Consider the following 14,363-nt stretch of genomic DNA (forward strand, 5'->3'; position numbering starts at 1 on the left):
CCATGTTGATGGTAATTTCCGATATGGAATTTATGAGTAATGCATTGAAGTGTAAGGTCTGCATTGTGCCCGTCCGTGCTTGAACGACCATGTAAATGAAATGAAGGTCATTTAGAATTCATGAAATCGTCCTGCAGAGCATCACGCCGACGGTCTAACATGGCTTTCTTTTTTTTTTGGTTTGAATCTGCATGTGTCTCTCCATGTTTGCATGTGTAACTGGGTCTTTCTCTCGTGTCTTTCTTTTTGCATGCTTACCAGTCAAGTGGAAAAATGGTAAGCTCAACTGACCCTTTTTATTTAGCTCATCTTCTCATAATAGTGGCCTATTTTTGGCAATGGTGTTGTTGGGTGTGATTGCTTGGCACCAACCGGCTCCGCCTCCAGCTTTTAGTCAGATGCATCGCTGAAGCATGTGGAGCGTCTGTTAGTTCTAAATTAAATGCGATTGTAATTGCAATATGTTTTCCTACATATTTATTCAGGTATCACAAGCTTCTGTGCCTGTCTCTTTCATTGCCATCCATATTTATCTCTACCATCTGTTCCTCACTCACTTTTTCTCTTCAGTGGTCGTATGGTTTTTACCTAATCCAGTTGCAAGGGAAACATGGCTTCCAGTTCTTTTGTAAAACTGAGGAGACAAAGAGGAAGTGGATGGAACAGTTTGACATGGCCATGTGAGTATTGTTACATGTTGGACTTGGCAACATGGATAAAATCAGCGATGTAAATATGTGTCATTTTAAACTTTTAGTGTCTTTTTTTTGCTCTTCTAGTGAATTCAAAATCCAACAAACAACCTTTTTTTTTTTTTTATTAAAATAAAAGCAAAATCCATTTCCTGTTATTTGACTGTTTCCCTAGGTCCAACATCAAGCCAGAGAGAGCCACAGCCAATCAGCATAATTTCCAAATGCACACATTTGATAAAAACACCAACTGTCGAGCCTGCAAGAAGCTCCTAAGGTAACGACCTGGATAACTCCACTGCTACATCACAGCACGTTTCTGTTCCACAATGAATAATAAATGCTCCCTCCTCCAGACTTTCCAGGGAATCTAAAATATCCAGCAATGTTCAGTTTCAAAACACTTTGTGTTTTTATATGGGCAACGTTTGTTTAAAAAGAAAGCCCTGCGCCGAGACATTTTTCGATAACAGAAATGTTGGTGTTTTCAGAAACATGCTTTAGAAGAAGATAGTTTCTCATTTCTGTAGTGTTAAATGTGAATATGACAACGTGTCACCTGCTCACTTAGCTTAGAACCAGAAAGCAAGGGGGAGGAAACAGCTCAGCTTGGTGCAAAGGGAAACCCTGATTGGAGGTTAGGAATTCAATCAAACAGCACCTCTGCAGGTGAAAGCTGTCTGGTCACATTGCACATGTTTGTCAGTCTAGTTCAGTAAGGTTTGCAGGTCATCACCTCTGCTGTGGGAGACGTGCTTTAAATGCTCTCAATAATCTCAATATCATTTTTCGGGATGCACCTAAACCTCAGTTTTCTTTACCAATACTGCACCCTGCAGGTAGACAGTATTTACACAAATACATTTTTTTTCCCAAAATAAATTAAATTTAAGCCAAAACAAAACCCAATTCCAGATTATCAGTAACTAATCCATATAGATAAATACTGGGCTTGTATCACAGTTGTGTCTAACTAATGTACTGTATGGCTTATTAGTGTTGGTGATTAATTTTTTTCCTAGGTTTTTCTTTTCAAAATAAATAATGACATATTTGCACACATATACTGTTTACATATTTACATGTGGATTGCAGTAGAACTGACATATAAAGCAACAGAAATTAGAAAATCTTTTCCCATAATTTGCTCCTGCGTATGTTTGTTTTAAAGCTGATGCAACATATGCAACTGTAATGTAGTACAGGACATTGTGAGTGGTTGTAGTATTTAATGTTGCTAGTAAACAAGATCAAACAGAGCTTAAGCTCTTAACTGGAGAGAAATTCAGCCACATTAGGAGAGCAACAGACAAACAAACAGACTTTCTGGTGAACGTAGCCCCTCATTAGTGTTAAAGTCATCTTTGGAAAATGTCCCACTAAGTGTGATTGAGACTCTGATGTTATTTTTAAACATTCCCACTCCTTCCACTCTGTCCCTGAGCAAACCTCCTCCTGTGTGAGAGTGCTGCTCCACTTCAGAAGGGACAACCCGTGTCACTGAGCCACCACTTTCACCACTACAGTCAGCCTGCTAAACTCCACTCTGTGTATTGACCCACAAATTTCATGGCCTGGCTGACCTAAATTCACAGAGCCACTGGAAGCAGGGACCAGCGTTAGCACTCCCCGCTAGATGCTAATTACTGCTGCAGCCCCAGCAGATCCCATCGTGATTTATGGCACTCACTATTCAACATGGCAGTGTGCAATTCATGCAGTGTTACTGTATCCGTAACAAATACAGTGCTGTAGTGCACAGCCTTTAATGGATCAGGTTGATTCAGTGATTTGAAAGGATCGAAGAGTCGACATGATGGATCGTGTGTGCACAATCGCAGGCTTATTGTACCAAGCAGCAGCTCCCCTTGTGTGTCGTTTTTACAATGAAGTGAATTTGTGTCTGAGGCACTTCCTGTTTGCATTACTAATGTGTGTGTGTGTGTGTGTGTGTGTGTGTGTGTTCCCTCCAGGGGTATCTTCTACCAGGGCTATTACTGCTCTCGCTGTGGAACAGGAGCACACAAAGAGTGTCTGGAAGTCATCACCATCTGTAAAATCAGTAGGTGTTTCCTTTAATCTTCTAGCAGTAATGCCTATTCAGATCCTTTTTTTGGATTGTGGATATAAAGAGTCAAAGTGTGATAGTAAACTGGTAATGCAGGTAAAAGAAGTGTCATTAATAATTTTGACACTGAGATTCTTGTATTTGTGTATTTATAAAATACACGCTGATTTTTTAAATGTATTTGTGTCCATTTGTAGATACCTGTGCACTGGTCTGTTTTCACATTATCTGATACAAAAATGGGGGGTGGGTTCTTTGGGGTTATGTAGCTTTCCTATGAGACAGTGGGGCTACTTTGTGATGTATTTCACTTGATTTTGTACCAGTGAAGAAAAAAACTACAACTTTGGAGTGATAGGAAAGATAAGCATAAATGTGCCACAGCCTTCACAGCAGGTATTTTTTTCTTTTAATTAAATCCATTGTTTCAAACCTTTTATGGTTTTCAAGTAAAAAAAGAAAAAAAAGTCTCTCTGTGGCTCATCATGATGACTTCCATATGTAGACTTGTTAGCAATTTTAATTAAACCAACACGTTAAAAACAATAACCAACGGGGTATTCTGTGCACAGCAACCTACGTTCTTAGGTAACGCTTGGTTGCAGAAACACACAATGAAAAATATTTCAATAATCGTGGCGCCCTGGAAAGTACTTTACTGTAACTTTATTGTCAGCGAACAATGGTTTTACCTGTACTGTAGCTTTCTCACGTTTGCCCAGCATTATTTTGTGGGTCTTGTTTGCATTGTTTGAAACTTCCTCACAATGGGTCAAAATTACTTTCATTTGGGTTTTTAAATGTATTTACCAAAAGTATTCTCTTAAGCGTTTTATGAACTACAACTCCTATGGCTGTGTATATAAACTCAGTAAACGTGTTCAGTAACTGGGTAAACTGGGTATGGAACTAAAAAGAGGCCAGCATCCCCAGTCCAGTGGTTGATATTCGGGCGCTGTTATCTTGCTATGGTCGCCATAACTGTGGTGGCAACTCAATGTCAGATGCTACCTGCTGACTGTGACAACATAGATATTGTTGGATTAAACATACTGGAAGGAGTGCAGACTGATTACTGGTTTAGTCACACCCTATGGAGTTGATGACCCTCCAAGCCGACAGCCTGGATGCTAACCTCTCTTTTCTTGCATGTCAAAAAAAAAAAAAAAAACAGAAACAGACATTAGCTACTGATGTAGGCACCTTAATCATGGAATTTTAACACTTTAGATTTAACATATTAGAAAGTGAGATTGCATAATGGAGAAATTAAAAACTGAACCATCTGCTTCATACTTGGTAATTGAAAAGTGTTGTGTAGTGTACCTTGTACTAGCTAGGTAGTTTTGACAGCTGCACTATTTGTGATGTTTCAAAGCACTTTTTTCCTGTTTCCTTTTCTTATTTTTTTGGTTTTGCTAATGCATCTGGTCTGTAATGATTCCATGCAGCTCTCACATTATGTTCTCTAGTATGTCATATCATCAAACTGTCAGGTGGTCATACAGTGGGGACATTTTATGAACCACAGGGAAATAGAAAATAGTTCACTTCTTTTGACAGCTCACATTCAACCCTGCAGATGTTGGAGGCAGAAACCAGTGGAGTGATCGAGGCTTTTCAATCCCCAGTCATTTACTGGATTAGTCTGTAATAAAGAAGGAACAAAACAAATTAAAACTAACAATAATATCTTGCTGTATTGCGTACAGTAGTTAAGAGTCTTGTGAAGCCCTGAAACATGTTATGACAGCTGCAGTGGTTAAAAGTTCTGTTTAGTTCGTTGATTTTTCAGCCGAGTTATGAACCCTCTTTGACACTTTATCTTTTGTCTCCTTTCAGATCCTCTTGACTTGGTAAGTAGATCTTCTAATAGTCAAAATACTGTATTTGTGGGCGCCAGTGGTTTGTGCGGGCCCCATGTTACAGGGGATTTAGTCTTCCAGGCAGGCGGCCCAAGATTGAATCCAACCTGTGGCTCCTTTCACGCATGCCATTCGCCCTCTTTCCCTGATTTCTTACTCTAAACACTGTATTGTCTCTAAACAAAGGCCCAAAATAAACCACAATACATTCTGTATTAGTATTATATTTGCATTTATAATTATAATTATAGTGATCCCCTTAAAGACAGAATCTTTCCTGTTAAAGTGAAGCCTCTGTTTGAGATATTGTTGTTGACCACGTCTTTGTCTTTGTCTTCGACAGGAACCCGGGATATCGTCAGGTAAGAGCAGCAACACATGATTGAGAAGACTTTGATCAGCTGTCAAATAAGGAGTTTGCTCTTGAGCAGCATGGCTCTCTACTGCCATCTAGTGGAGAGATGCAGCACACAAAACCAAAGCATTCCATTCCATGTAGATTGGTTAGCAATGCATACATGACAAAGATGGACTACGTATCTGAAATATGTTTTAATATTCAAAATCATGTACACCTTTGACATATGATGGATGTGAAATTTGGTGTACAAAATAAGATTTAATACAACATGTACTCAGAGTTCTTTCATGAGATTGTTGTTATTGTGATTATTAGCAGCAAAGGAGACAGGGAAATGGATAATGCATAGGTCCTGGCACAGATTTGAACCCAGTATACTTTAGCACTGAGTGGACAACATTTTATGCAAAAAAACTGCTGTATCATTTTTCAGCATGTATCACATTGTTACATTTTATGCACAACATATTTGCCTTTTTAGCTATACTTCCCCTACCTTTAGTTATACTGTCTGTGTTTCCCAGGTCCCAAGATGGTGGCAGTGAGGAACTACCACGGCACACCAGCAGCTACGGGGAAGACGCCGCTCTGTTTCCAAACAGGAGATTTTATTGAACTCTTGAAGGGAGATCCTGACACGGCGTGGTGGGAGGTACGGTATCATTTCTATCTGAAACCATTTCCTTTTTTTTTTTTGTCCAGCACACTGTGAACATGTTCATTGGTCATGAAATGAACATTGACTATGAATTTAAAGTGCTGAGTTTCAGCTTTGAAAGAGCTTGAAGTTGATGATTCAAACTGTGCCCAGAGTAGCACTCAGTGACTTTTTACCCAGTGGGATGTGTTTGAGAAAAAGCTACAGCTTTTACATTCTAGCCTCTCTTTAGAGATGATTTTATTGAAAAGTTTCAAATATAAAAGTTAACCTGAACTACACTTGCCACACTCATGTACAGCATGTACTGTGAATTGTGCTGGACCTAAGTTAAAATAGCAGAAAATGTGGAAACTGTACCAGAGATTTGTACTTAAATGTAGCAATTCAGTGCCCCTAGTTTTTTCAGCCACCTCTGGTATGCAAAAGTAATGCATCACAGTCTGAAATACAGCCACATTGATGGAGTGGCAAACTCGTAAATCACACAGGGAATATTTTTTAGCTAATGTAGTCGAACACATTCAGACAAATTCCAGAAATATTTGAAAAATAATCTTCTTAGTCTTAGTGTGGGTGAGGATGTTGGATGATATTCTGTGACTTTTAAGTTTTTCAGAGGTAACTTAATGTAATTTCCACCCACAACTCCAACTCGTTAACTTTGTAAAGTTAAATCCAAACAAAAACACCACAACTTGTTTTGATCTGGTGCAGGGACTTCATAGGTCACTGCTATCCAACAACCTAACTTGTTTTTTTGAAACAATTGGACAGTTCATACAGAACCAGACTTACTGTTTTCACTATTTGTTTTTAATTATTTTTATTCTAATCCAACTGTAACCTTTTCCCTCTGTTAGGCGATAAACAAATGGGCCAAAATGTAATTCTTTTCCCAGTTTTTTCCCTTTTAAAGTGTTTTTTTGTTAAGCTTGAGTGACAGGAGAGTTAGAAATCAGGGCAGTGAAATGCAGGAAAGAAGCCGCAGGTCAGATTCTAACCTATGCTGCCTGGTTGGAGGAATATAGCCACTGAACATGGTGCATGCGCACTAAACCAGGCTATTGAATAGAAAAGAATAGAATGCCTTTATTGTCATTATACAAATTGTACAACGAGATTACTTGGCTTCACCTTAAAGTGCACACAGCTAAGAATAAAAAAAAAAAAAAAACAACAACAAGAAGCGTATGGGTCAAAAAGAAAAAAGAGTGACCCTAGTTAACGAAAGGTGGGATATGTGTGGTAGGACTCCTTACAGTTTGCAGACATCAGATTTCTTATTGCACAGTACGAGATATCAGGTCTATAGCAGGGTGTCAAATATAAATAGTGCATTGTATGAGACGTGAGCCATGGCAGGGTATAAACAAAAATATAGCTATTTTCACTGTAAGAGATGTAATTTTAGCCTTATATGAAATATAGAAATATAAATATCACAGTATGAAAAGTAATTTTTGCAGTATATAAAATATAGAAATATAAATATCACAGTATGAAATGTAATTTTTGCAGTATATAAAATATAGAAATACAAATATTTACACAGTATAGAATGTAATTTAGCAGTATATAGAATAGAAAAAATATAAATATTTACACAGTATGAAAGTGATTTAAGCAGGATATAAAATATAAAAATATAGATATTGCACAGTATGGATGTGATTTTAGCAGTATATGAGATATAAAAAAATAAATAAATATTGCACTGTATTGAATGTAATTTTAGCAGGATATAAAAAAATTAAATATTTTCACAGTATGAAAAATGTAGAACTACAACAGGATATATGATATAAATATAAATATTGCACCGAATGAGATGTAAACTGTAGCAGAGATATAATAAATATAGCACAGTATGAAGTAAACTATAGTGGAAAAAATTTACAATAAGTATTGCACAGTGTGGGGTAAATTTAAATAAATAAACATTCCAGTCTGAAATGTAGAGTATTGCACATGCCAGTAGTGTGTGAGGGTGTGTGGTAGAGGTAGGATGGTCAGCTTATGTCCAGGTTCAGTGTGGTTATGGCTCTGTGGAAGAAGCTGTTTGTCCGAGCTCGGACACACCTGTAGTGTCTGCCAGAGGGCAGCATGTCGAACAGATGAAAGCCTCGGTTCCCCCGACATTTAAATTGTTGTACAACTCCAATAGGTAAATCTAATTGTAACATTACATTAAACAATTATTTAACACTAGATTATTTTCACATACATGTCAAATACTAGAATAGTTCTGATGTAAGCTGTGATTTGTCGCTGCAATCTGGAACATGAAGGTGGAAAGAACATTTCATGCCACATGTCTGGAAGGACAATTAAGGCTGCAAGCGACAAAAGCAACTGGGGTTTTATGAGATATAAATGCAGCCAAGGTCAGAGTAATCTAGCGCACAGCAGGACTGTTCAGAATGACTTTAAAGGAGCAAAATGTTACTCTGACACCTAGCGTTTGAAATGGGTACTGCACTCTAAATTCAGCACATGCGAGAGCTGTCTCCTGCTGCCCTCTCCTCGTAACAGTCGATGTACACCCAAATTGCCATGTCAGGGAGGTTTCAGTGTTTAACCAGCTCTGCATTAGTCTTGAAACCTTTCAGCATACTTGCAGACCCTCTCTCCATTTTTCAAAACCATCTCCAATATTTCTTTTAGAATCAGTTATATCAGAACTACTTGGCTTGCACTCTTCTAACGCTGCAACACCTGTTGGTTTGCCATTTACCTCGTGAACTGAGGGCCGTCCAGAATGGTTCTGTGGGGTCACCTCAAAACCGTCTACCATCTCTCATCAAAACAAAAAACAAACCATGCCGGACCTGATTTGAGGCTTAGATGGAGCACATACAGGCTGCTGCGTTGTTGTCAGAGAAGTAAACTCTTTAACATAGCATGTTTCCTAAACCTTCATTTGCTCTAACTACCTAAAAGTTTGCTGTCCACTTATTCGTGTCAGGTGTGGGTTTATATTACTTTTCCATGTCACCAGATGGTAATAATTACAGGTCATGTAAGTCGTCTACATAAAAAAAACAACATCTTTCACATTATTAAATCTGTGTTTGTTGGTTTTATTCACACACACTTACTCACATTGATTAAAATCTTGCAGGAATGTTGTTAACTTTTTTGTAAACTCCAATGTTAGTTCATGCCTTTAGTTAGCTGAAGAATTTCTAAGAAAATTAAGCGCACACATGATGATTTTGTAAGACTATTTCTGGGGAGATAACCTTTTCTAAAATACACATAAATAGCAGAATCAGATATATTTAAAACACAAGGAATTTAACTTCGGTAGACTACTCTCTCTGTACAATGTAAACATTAAATAATAAAAATTAGCTAAAAATATGAACAGGTAATTAAAGACTAAAATGTATAAGACTAAATAAGATAATAGTGCAGTGGCGCAGTTATTTTATTGAGGCTGCTCCACAAAGAGTATACATCAAATTGGGATATAATGTTGCATTGTTTTTTTTGTTTTTCTGTGTGCTTTCGCATGGAACTTATGATTCTAAAATTTAAAAAAGGACACTTGGTTTTCAGTTCTTTCTTTCATTTTCTTCAAGTCATGCTGCAATCCAGGGCTAACTAATGCCAGAATATTGATGTTTTTGTGTCTGAAAAAACAGACACTACTGTAACAATCGTTCGCCTTATCTTTTAGAGAGGTTAACCCGAATGTATCTCTTTGTTGAGCATCAATGAAGCTGTACCTGCAAACCCAGAGGATCCTCACCTGTGACTGAGGCTGGATGACAGCAGCTCTTACATACTGGCTCTGGGCATTTTTGACACTCCAGCTGAGTCACTGGCTCCTCTACACTTTCAACTCCTTGCATCAGGCTAGCTTTTCCTAAAAAGACCCAGGGCAACCTTCTGAAGCCATTAATCTAAACCCTCCTGTTAACTATATGCCTCTGCAGTTCAATCTTTCTGTGCAAAGGTCTATGAGTGTTTCGAGCTGAAGAGTCGATCGCTTCAGGTAGCAGACAGTCCAGTCGTTTGAACTTCTGTCTGAACACTGACTGCTACATTTGTCGAACGTTTCTTTTTCTCAACATTGCAGCAACACTTGACATCAGAGTGAAATTCCAATGGTTATGTCGTTAAAGCACAAGTACATTAACCCCTGTTACATTCACAGTCTTTACAAATAAGCCACATAAATGTATCATGTTGTCCACATGCAGTGTGACTCTGATGTGTAAAATTGGAATTTACCTCGGCTTCACATAACAGAAGAGTTTTAAAAACGTGTCCTATTTCAAGGTTCATCTTTCATATCTTCTATCCTCCCACGTCTTTATTTCTAGAAAAATAAGCCAAACCTTTTGCATAAAGACAGTCTGTGTTTCTGTTCACCACAGGGCTTTGGTATACATCCCTGTCAGCCATTTTAACTGTTATAATTCAAAATGTATTATAGGTTTAAGTTTTGACTCCCTACAAGCCACTTCTTATCTAATGAACTGAATTTAATTTTCTCTAGTGCATTCCCCCCCCCCCCCCATTAAATCTGAGGGCAATTTATAACAGCACTGTAACTTTTCTGACACACTAATTTTTTTTAATTCAATTTATTCAGTTTTTATTATTTCAAATATCAGATTGATCTGTTCGTCTTCTGTGAAAATGTTTTTATAGTTGCCTTTTAAAGGGCAGCGTCTGCATTGCACTATGAATTAAATATGCCCTTCATTTTTCTTTGCAGGGGAAGCTGATGCAAACTCAGAAGAGCGGCTTCTTCCCCAGTTCATGTGTCAAACCTTATTTGGACCCTAAGGTATGTAAACCCGTGTGGTAGTCGAGCATTCCAAAGCAAGCTTTCTCTCTTAAGTGTGCACTTAATTACCTGTGTGGGTTCGACCTGTAAATGATCCACTTCTGTGCTATGTTTTGGTTCTGTTTATGAGTCATTTAATGTGCTGTGTTTGTTATTTATGGAAGCCTTTCCAGTCATTATCCAGCCGGCAGTCCTCAAGGGAAGCAGATTACTATGGATATCCTTGGTAAGACTTCGATGTCCTGAAGGTTGTGGACTTAATAATATTTCATTCTCATTTATCAAAGCCTTGCACGCTTTGTTCTTCAATTTCTTGCAGGTCACTACCCTTTAATTACTTCAGATCAATGAATGTAAATACAGTACAAGAAAACTATAGACATAAGTGATAGTTAAATTAAGAAGCACTGACCCCGAAACATGGCTGCTGCCACAAGATTAATTACTACTTGGATGTTTGATGTCAAGGATTTTCAAGGCCTTCAAATATGTCACTTGATGATCTAACTTTGCAGCTGGAGGTCACAGCATTTATTCTGCACTGCTCTTTAGGTTTGCAGGGAACATGGAGCGCCAGCAAGCAGACAACCTTTTGAAATCCCACAGCAGTGGGACCTATCTTATCAGAGAGAGGACAGCTGAGGCAGAGAGGTTCGCCATTAGCATCAAGTGAGTGCTCCACATCTCTAGAGAGGGGTGGGGAATCTCAAGGGGAAGCTTTTCATCCATATCTCACGGGAAATAAATATTCTCACGTGGTTCCCCTCGTCAGCTTTTTCCTTGCATCTTTTAGCGGCTAATTACCACTCGGTAATTGCTTCTCTTTTTGTTTTTTTTCAACCTCAGGTTTTTTGTGTGTATTTCCTCTGAGAGAATGCATGACAAATATGCAGAAGTTTTTTACTGGATGTTTTACTCTATTATTTTACTTGTGATGAACCGGGAGAAATGTTTCTGCACATTTGTTTTTTAAGACAGGTGAAAATGGGTCTCAGGGACCAGCCTTCAGACAAATTATGAAAGAGGTCTGGCTGTCAGATTGAACCTGTAAAAAGGGTGTTTTGTTGTTTTAGTCCTTCAGGTATATATCTAAATATTTGATGCCGACAGCAGCTGAACACATCACCCCACAGGCACATAACTCTGAAGCAAAACAATAAGTAACAGCAACAAGCAAAATGAAAGTACCAAGGAGATTGGGAACTGAAGAACTGTTTGGTTGAACTGTGGTGTTTGGCTTCACAGATTTAATGACGAGGTAAAACACATCAAAGTCATTGAGAAAGACAGCTGGATTCACATTACTGAGGCAAAGAAGTTTGAGAGTCTTTTGGTAAGTCATAGTTTGTTTGAAGTTTTTATTCAAGTTGAACCACAAACGATACCCACAATACCATGCAATGTGTAACTCAAACCATCTTCCATTTTCTTCCATCCTGATTCTTATTACAGGAGCTGGTTGAGTACTATCAGTCACATTCACTGAAAGAAAGCTTCAAGTTGTTAGATACTACGTTGCGATACCCCTACAAATCGAGGGAACGCTCGCTAACACGGGCCAGTACACGCTCACCAGGTAAGTGTCCCCACATCACTATTACTATTTTAACTCTGCTTCGTCACCTAAATCATATTCCGTTCGTTTTCAAACAACCATGTAAAGGAAGCTGATACATGAACATCAATTGATGAGAGCAGCCAAAAGGCCACTTCCTGTTGCCATTTGGGTCCTTTGACAGTGCTCATGGGAGATTATGAAATCCTCTTAGCAACTCCACTAATATATTGTACTTCAAACTATTCAAAACTCAATTTTAGATTTGTTTTCCCCCACAAATGACCAAAAGAAGACCTCTGCGACATTGAGCTAAACTAGAGAGGATGAATGTCGTAATGTTGGGCTGGTGGTGAAGTCCCTACTAACTTTAAAGGTTTATTATACATATTGTATTAACCTTACTTTTACTAATTGAATTAAGTCTGAGCTCCCCAAAACATGACTTAGACGTTTTTTGCTCAAAACCCACCCTCATGCGTTTTTTTATCATGCTTTTGAAACCTCTCTATTCCAGCCCTGCTCGGAACAGTTACTGTCTATAGTTTTAAATGCTAATGAGCTGACGGCTCTCCAGCTCATTCCGCTGTTCAAAAATGAAGCCCCCCCCCAGTGGCAGGCACTGACACATTGCACATTTGGAGCTAGAGTCTGCGAAGTTGGGATCAATTAATTGAGCTGCAGATTTGAGGTCATGTTCTTCTTCTAACCAAATCACACATTCAACTTGCCAATGAAATGGCAGAAACATCAAATGTTGAGGCCAGAATTTTTGGTTCTATCCTTTGATTTTATGTTGTCTATGGTTCAGGCATATAATTCTGATGCCTCCTGGACATGTCCCTGGTGTGGTTATTAAGGTCTACCCTGCTGGTAGGGGAGACCCAGAACAAATTGTAGGACTTAGATATCCAAGCAGGCCTAGGAACACCTCAGATGACCCCAGAAAAAGCTGGATGGCAAAGTGAAGGACAAAGGATATATGGAACCTCCTTAGTTCGCCCTCAGCCATTGTGAGCGGGAAAAGCTGAAGCAGTGGAAAACGGATGGATGGATGTTTTGCCCAGGCACTAAAAACTGCCAGCTTCCATGAATCTCTACAATACAAAGTTGTCTCTGAAGGGACATTATAATGTGCAGATCCAGGAATCAATTTGATACCCTTGTCGACTTGGCTTGGGAAACGGCAAAGAAGGCTAAAATAAAACTGACAGACTACCTCCGTCTGTCCTTGTCGTCACTGGTGCTCTTCCTCCCAAGGCCACTGACTGTTCTAACTCATATAGTGAGGATTAGAGGAAACCCAGAGGGGAATGGAGCAAAGCAGGAGATAGGGACTTGCAGTTTGAACTATGGTAGATAGAAAGACGAAGTTTGAGAGTTTGTCAGCTGACTCAATGGCCTGTTCTCTGGCTGTCCAAATTGGCAGCATCCTTAGCTCATTAAACCGTATCAATACTGGCTGTGGCCTGCCTTTGTTCCACAAGCAGGAAGAACTGGCCACTGCATGCAGATTGTTTCCTGTGGGTTTTGGCTGAACTGAATTAATGGGAGAGAAAAAATGTGTTTTCTTTTTGATGGTGTGTTCTTGATTTGAATCTTAATTTTAATTTTTTGTATTTGTCAAGGGCAACATTGTAGGCCCACATGTTTTTTTTTTGGTGTCAGGCATACTGCAAACCAGTATGAAAACTGTGCATGAAAGATTGTGTGTGACGCATTTCAGTTCACGCCATGTATAACCATTCAGGTGAAGGATAAACTATTTCCAATTATATATGCATGATTACAAGCTTCAAAGAAAGATTGCAACCCGGTTGTTGTTGCTAAGGTTACGAACGTTAACTTCTGCTTCTCTTGGAAATGACCATGAGGTATGTTTAAGGTAGCTCTTTTTTGCTTTTATTCAACAGCACTTTTTTTTTAAACCTTATTACACATTACAAGTCAAAATGTAGACACAGACAGACAGACAGACACAGACAGACAGACAGACAGACAGACAGACAGACAGACAGACAGACAGACAGTTGTCTTCAGCCACATTAAATAAGTCGTCAAATCAAGACAATGACATTCTCAAGGTCATAAAGTCTTCTTCTAAAGTCTTTTTTTTCTTTGAATTTACCTCTGCTTTTCTTGCTCAGGCTCTGCATGCTCCTTAAAGCATTTTCCAGCTTTATTTCGCTCTCTCTGTCTCTCCTCCTCTCAGCAGCCACATGCGCCTCCTACAACTTCTCCTTCCTCAGTCCGCAGGGCCTCAACTTCTCGTCTTCTCAGAGCCCAGCTCCCTTTTGGTCAGGTACTCTTTGTCTTTCTAATCTTGCTGCTGTTGTCTTCCTTTCCCTGCATCGCCTGTA

The 14,363-nt window shown here is 38.9% G+C and overlaps 1 protein-coding gene across 9 annotated transcripts in view; it reads left to right on the forward strand.

Moving 5' to 3' along the window:
* The window catches only part of vav2 (vav 2 guanine nucleotide exchange factor), a 225,641-nt gene that overhangs the window by 206,760 nt on the left and 4,518 nt on the right, over window positions 1-14,363 (forward strand). For 4 of the 9 annotated variants that reach the window (XM_079363647.1, XM_079363648.1, XM_079363649.1 and 1 more), the window contains 13 exons: window positions 262-276; window positions 571-680; window positions 868-969; window positions 2,666-2,754; window positions 4,603-4,616; window positions 4,969-4,987; window positions 5,511-5,638; window positions 10,377-10,448; window positions 10,613-10,674; window positions 11,001-11,117; window positions 11,694-11,781; window positions 11,901-12,024; window positions 14,216-14,305. In XM_079363647.1, coding sequence (XP_079219773.1) covers window positions 262-276; window positions 571-680; window positions 868-969; window positions 2,666-2,754; window positions 4,603-4,616; window positions 4,969-4,987; window positions 5,511-5,638; window positions 10,377-10,448; window positions 10,613-10,674; window positions 11,001-11,117; window positions 11,694-11,781; window positions 11,901-12,024; window positions 14,216-14,305 — 1,030 coding nt within the window. The remainder of the gene's footprint in view (window positions 1-261; window positions 277-570; window positions 681-867; window positions 970-2,665; window positions 2,755-4,602; window positions 4,617-4,968; window positions 4,988-5,510; window positions 5,639-10,376; window positions 10,449-10,612; window positions 10,675-11,000; window positions 11,118-11,693; window positions 11,782-11,900; window positions 12,025-14,215; window positions 14,306-14,363) is intronic. The other 5 variants (XM_079363650.1, XM_079363652.1, XM_079363653.1 and 2 more) reach the window with 3 other exon arrangements.

The sequence above is a fragment of the Symphodus melops genome, assembly GCF_947650265.1.
Source record: "Symphodus melops genome assembly, chromosome: 16".
Taxonomy (NCBI): domain Eukaryota; kingdom Metazoa; phylum Chordata; class Actinopteri; order Labriformes; family Labridae; genus Symphodus; species Symphodus melops.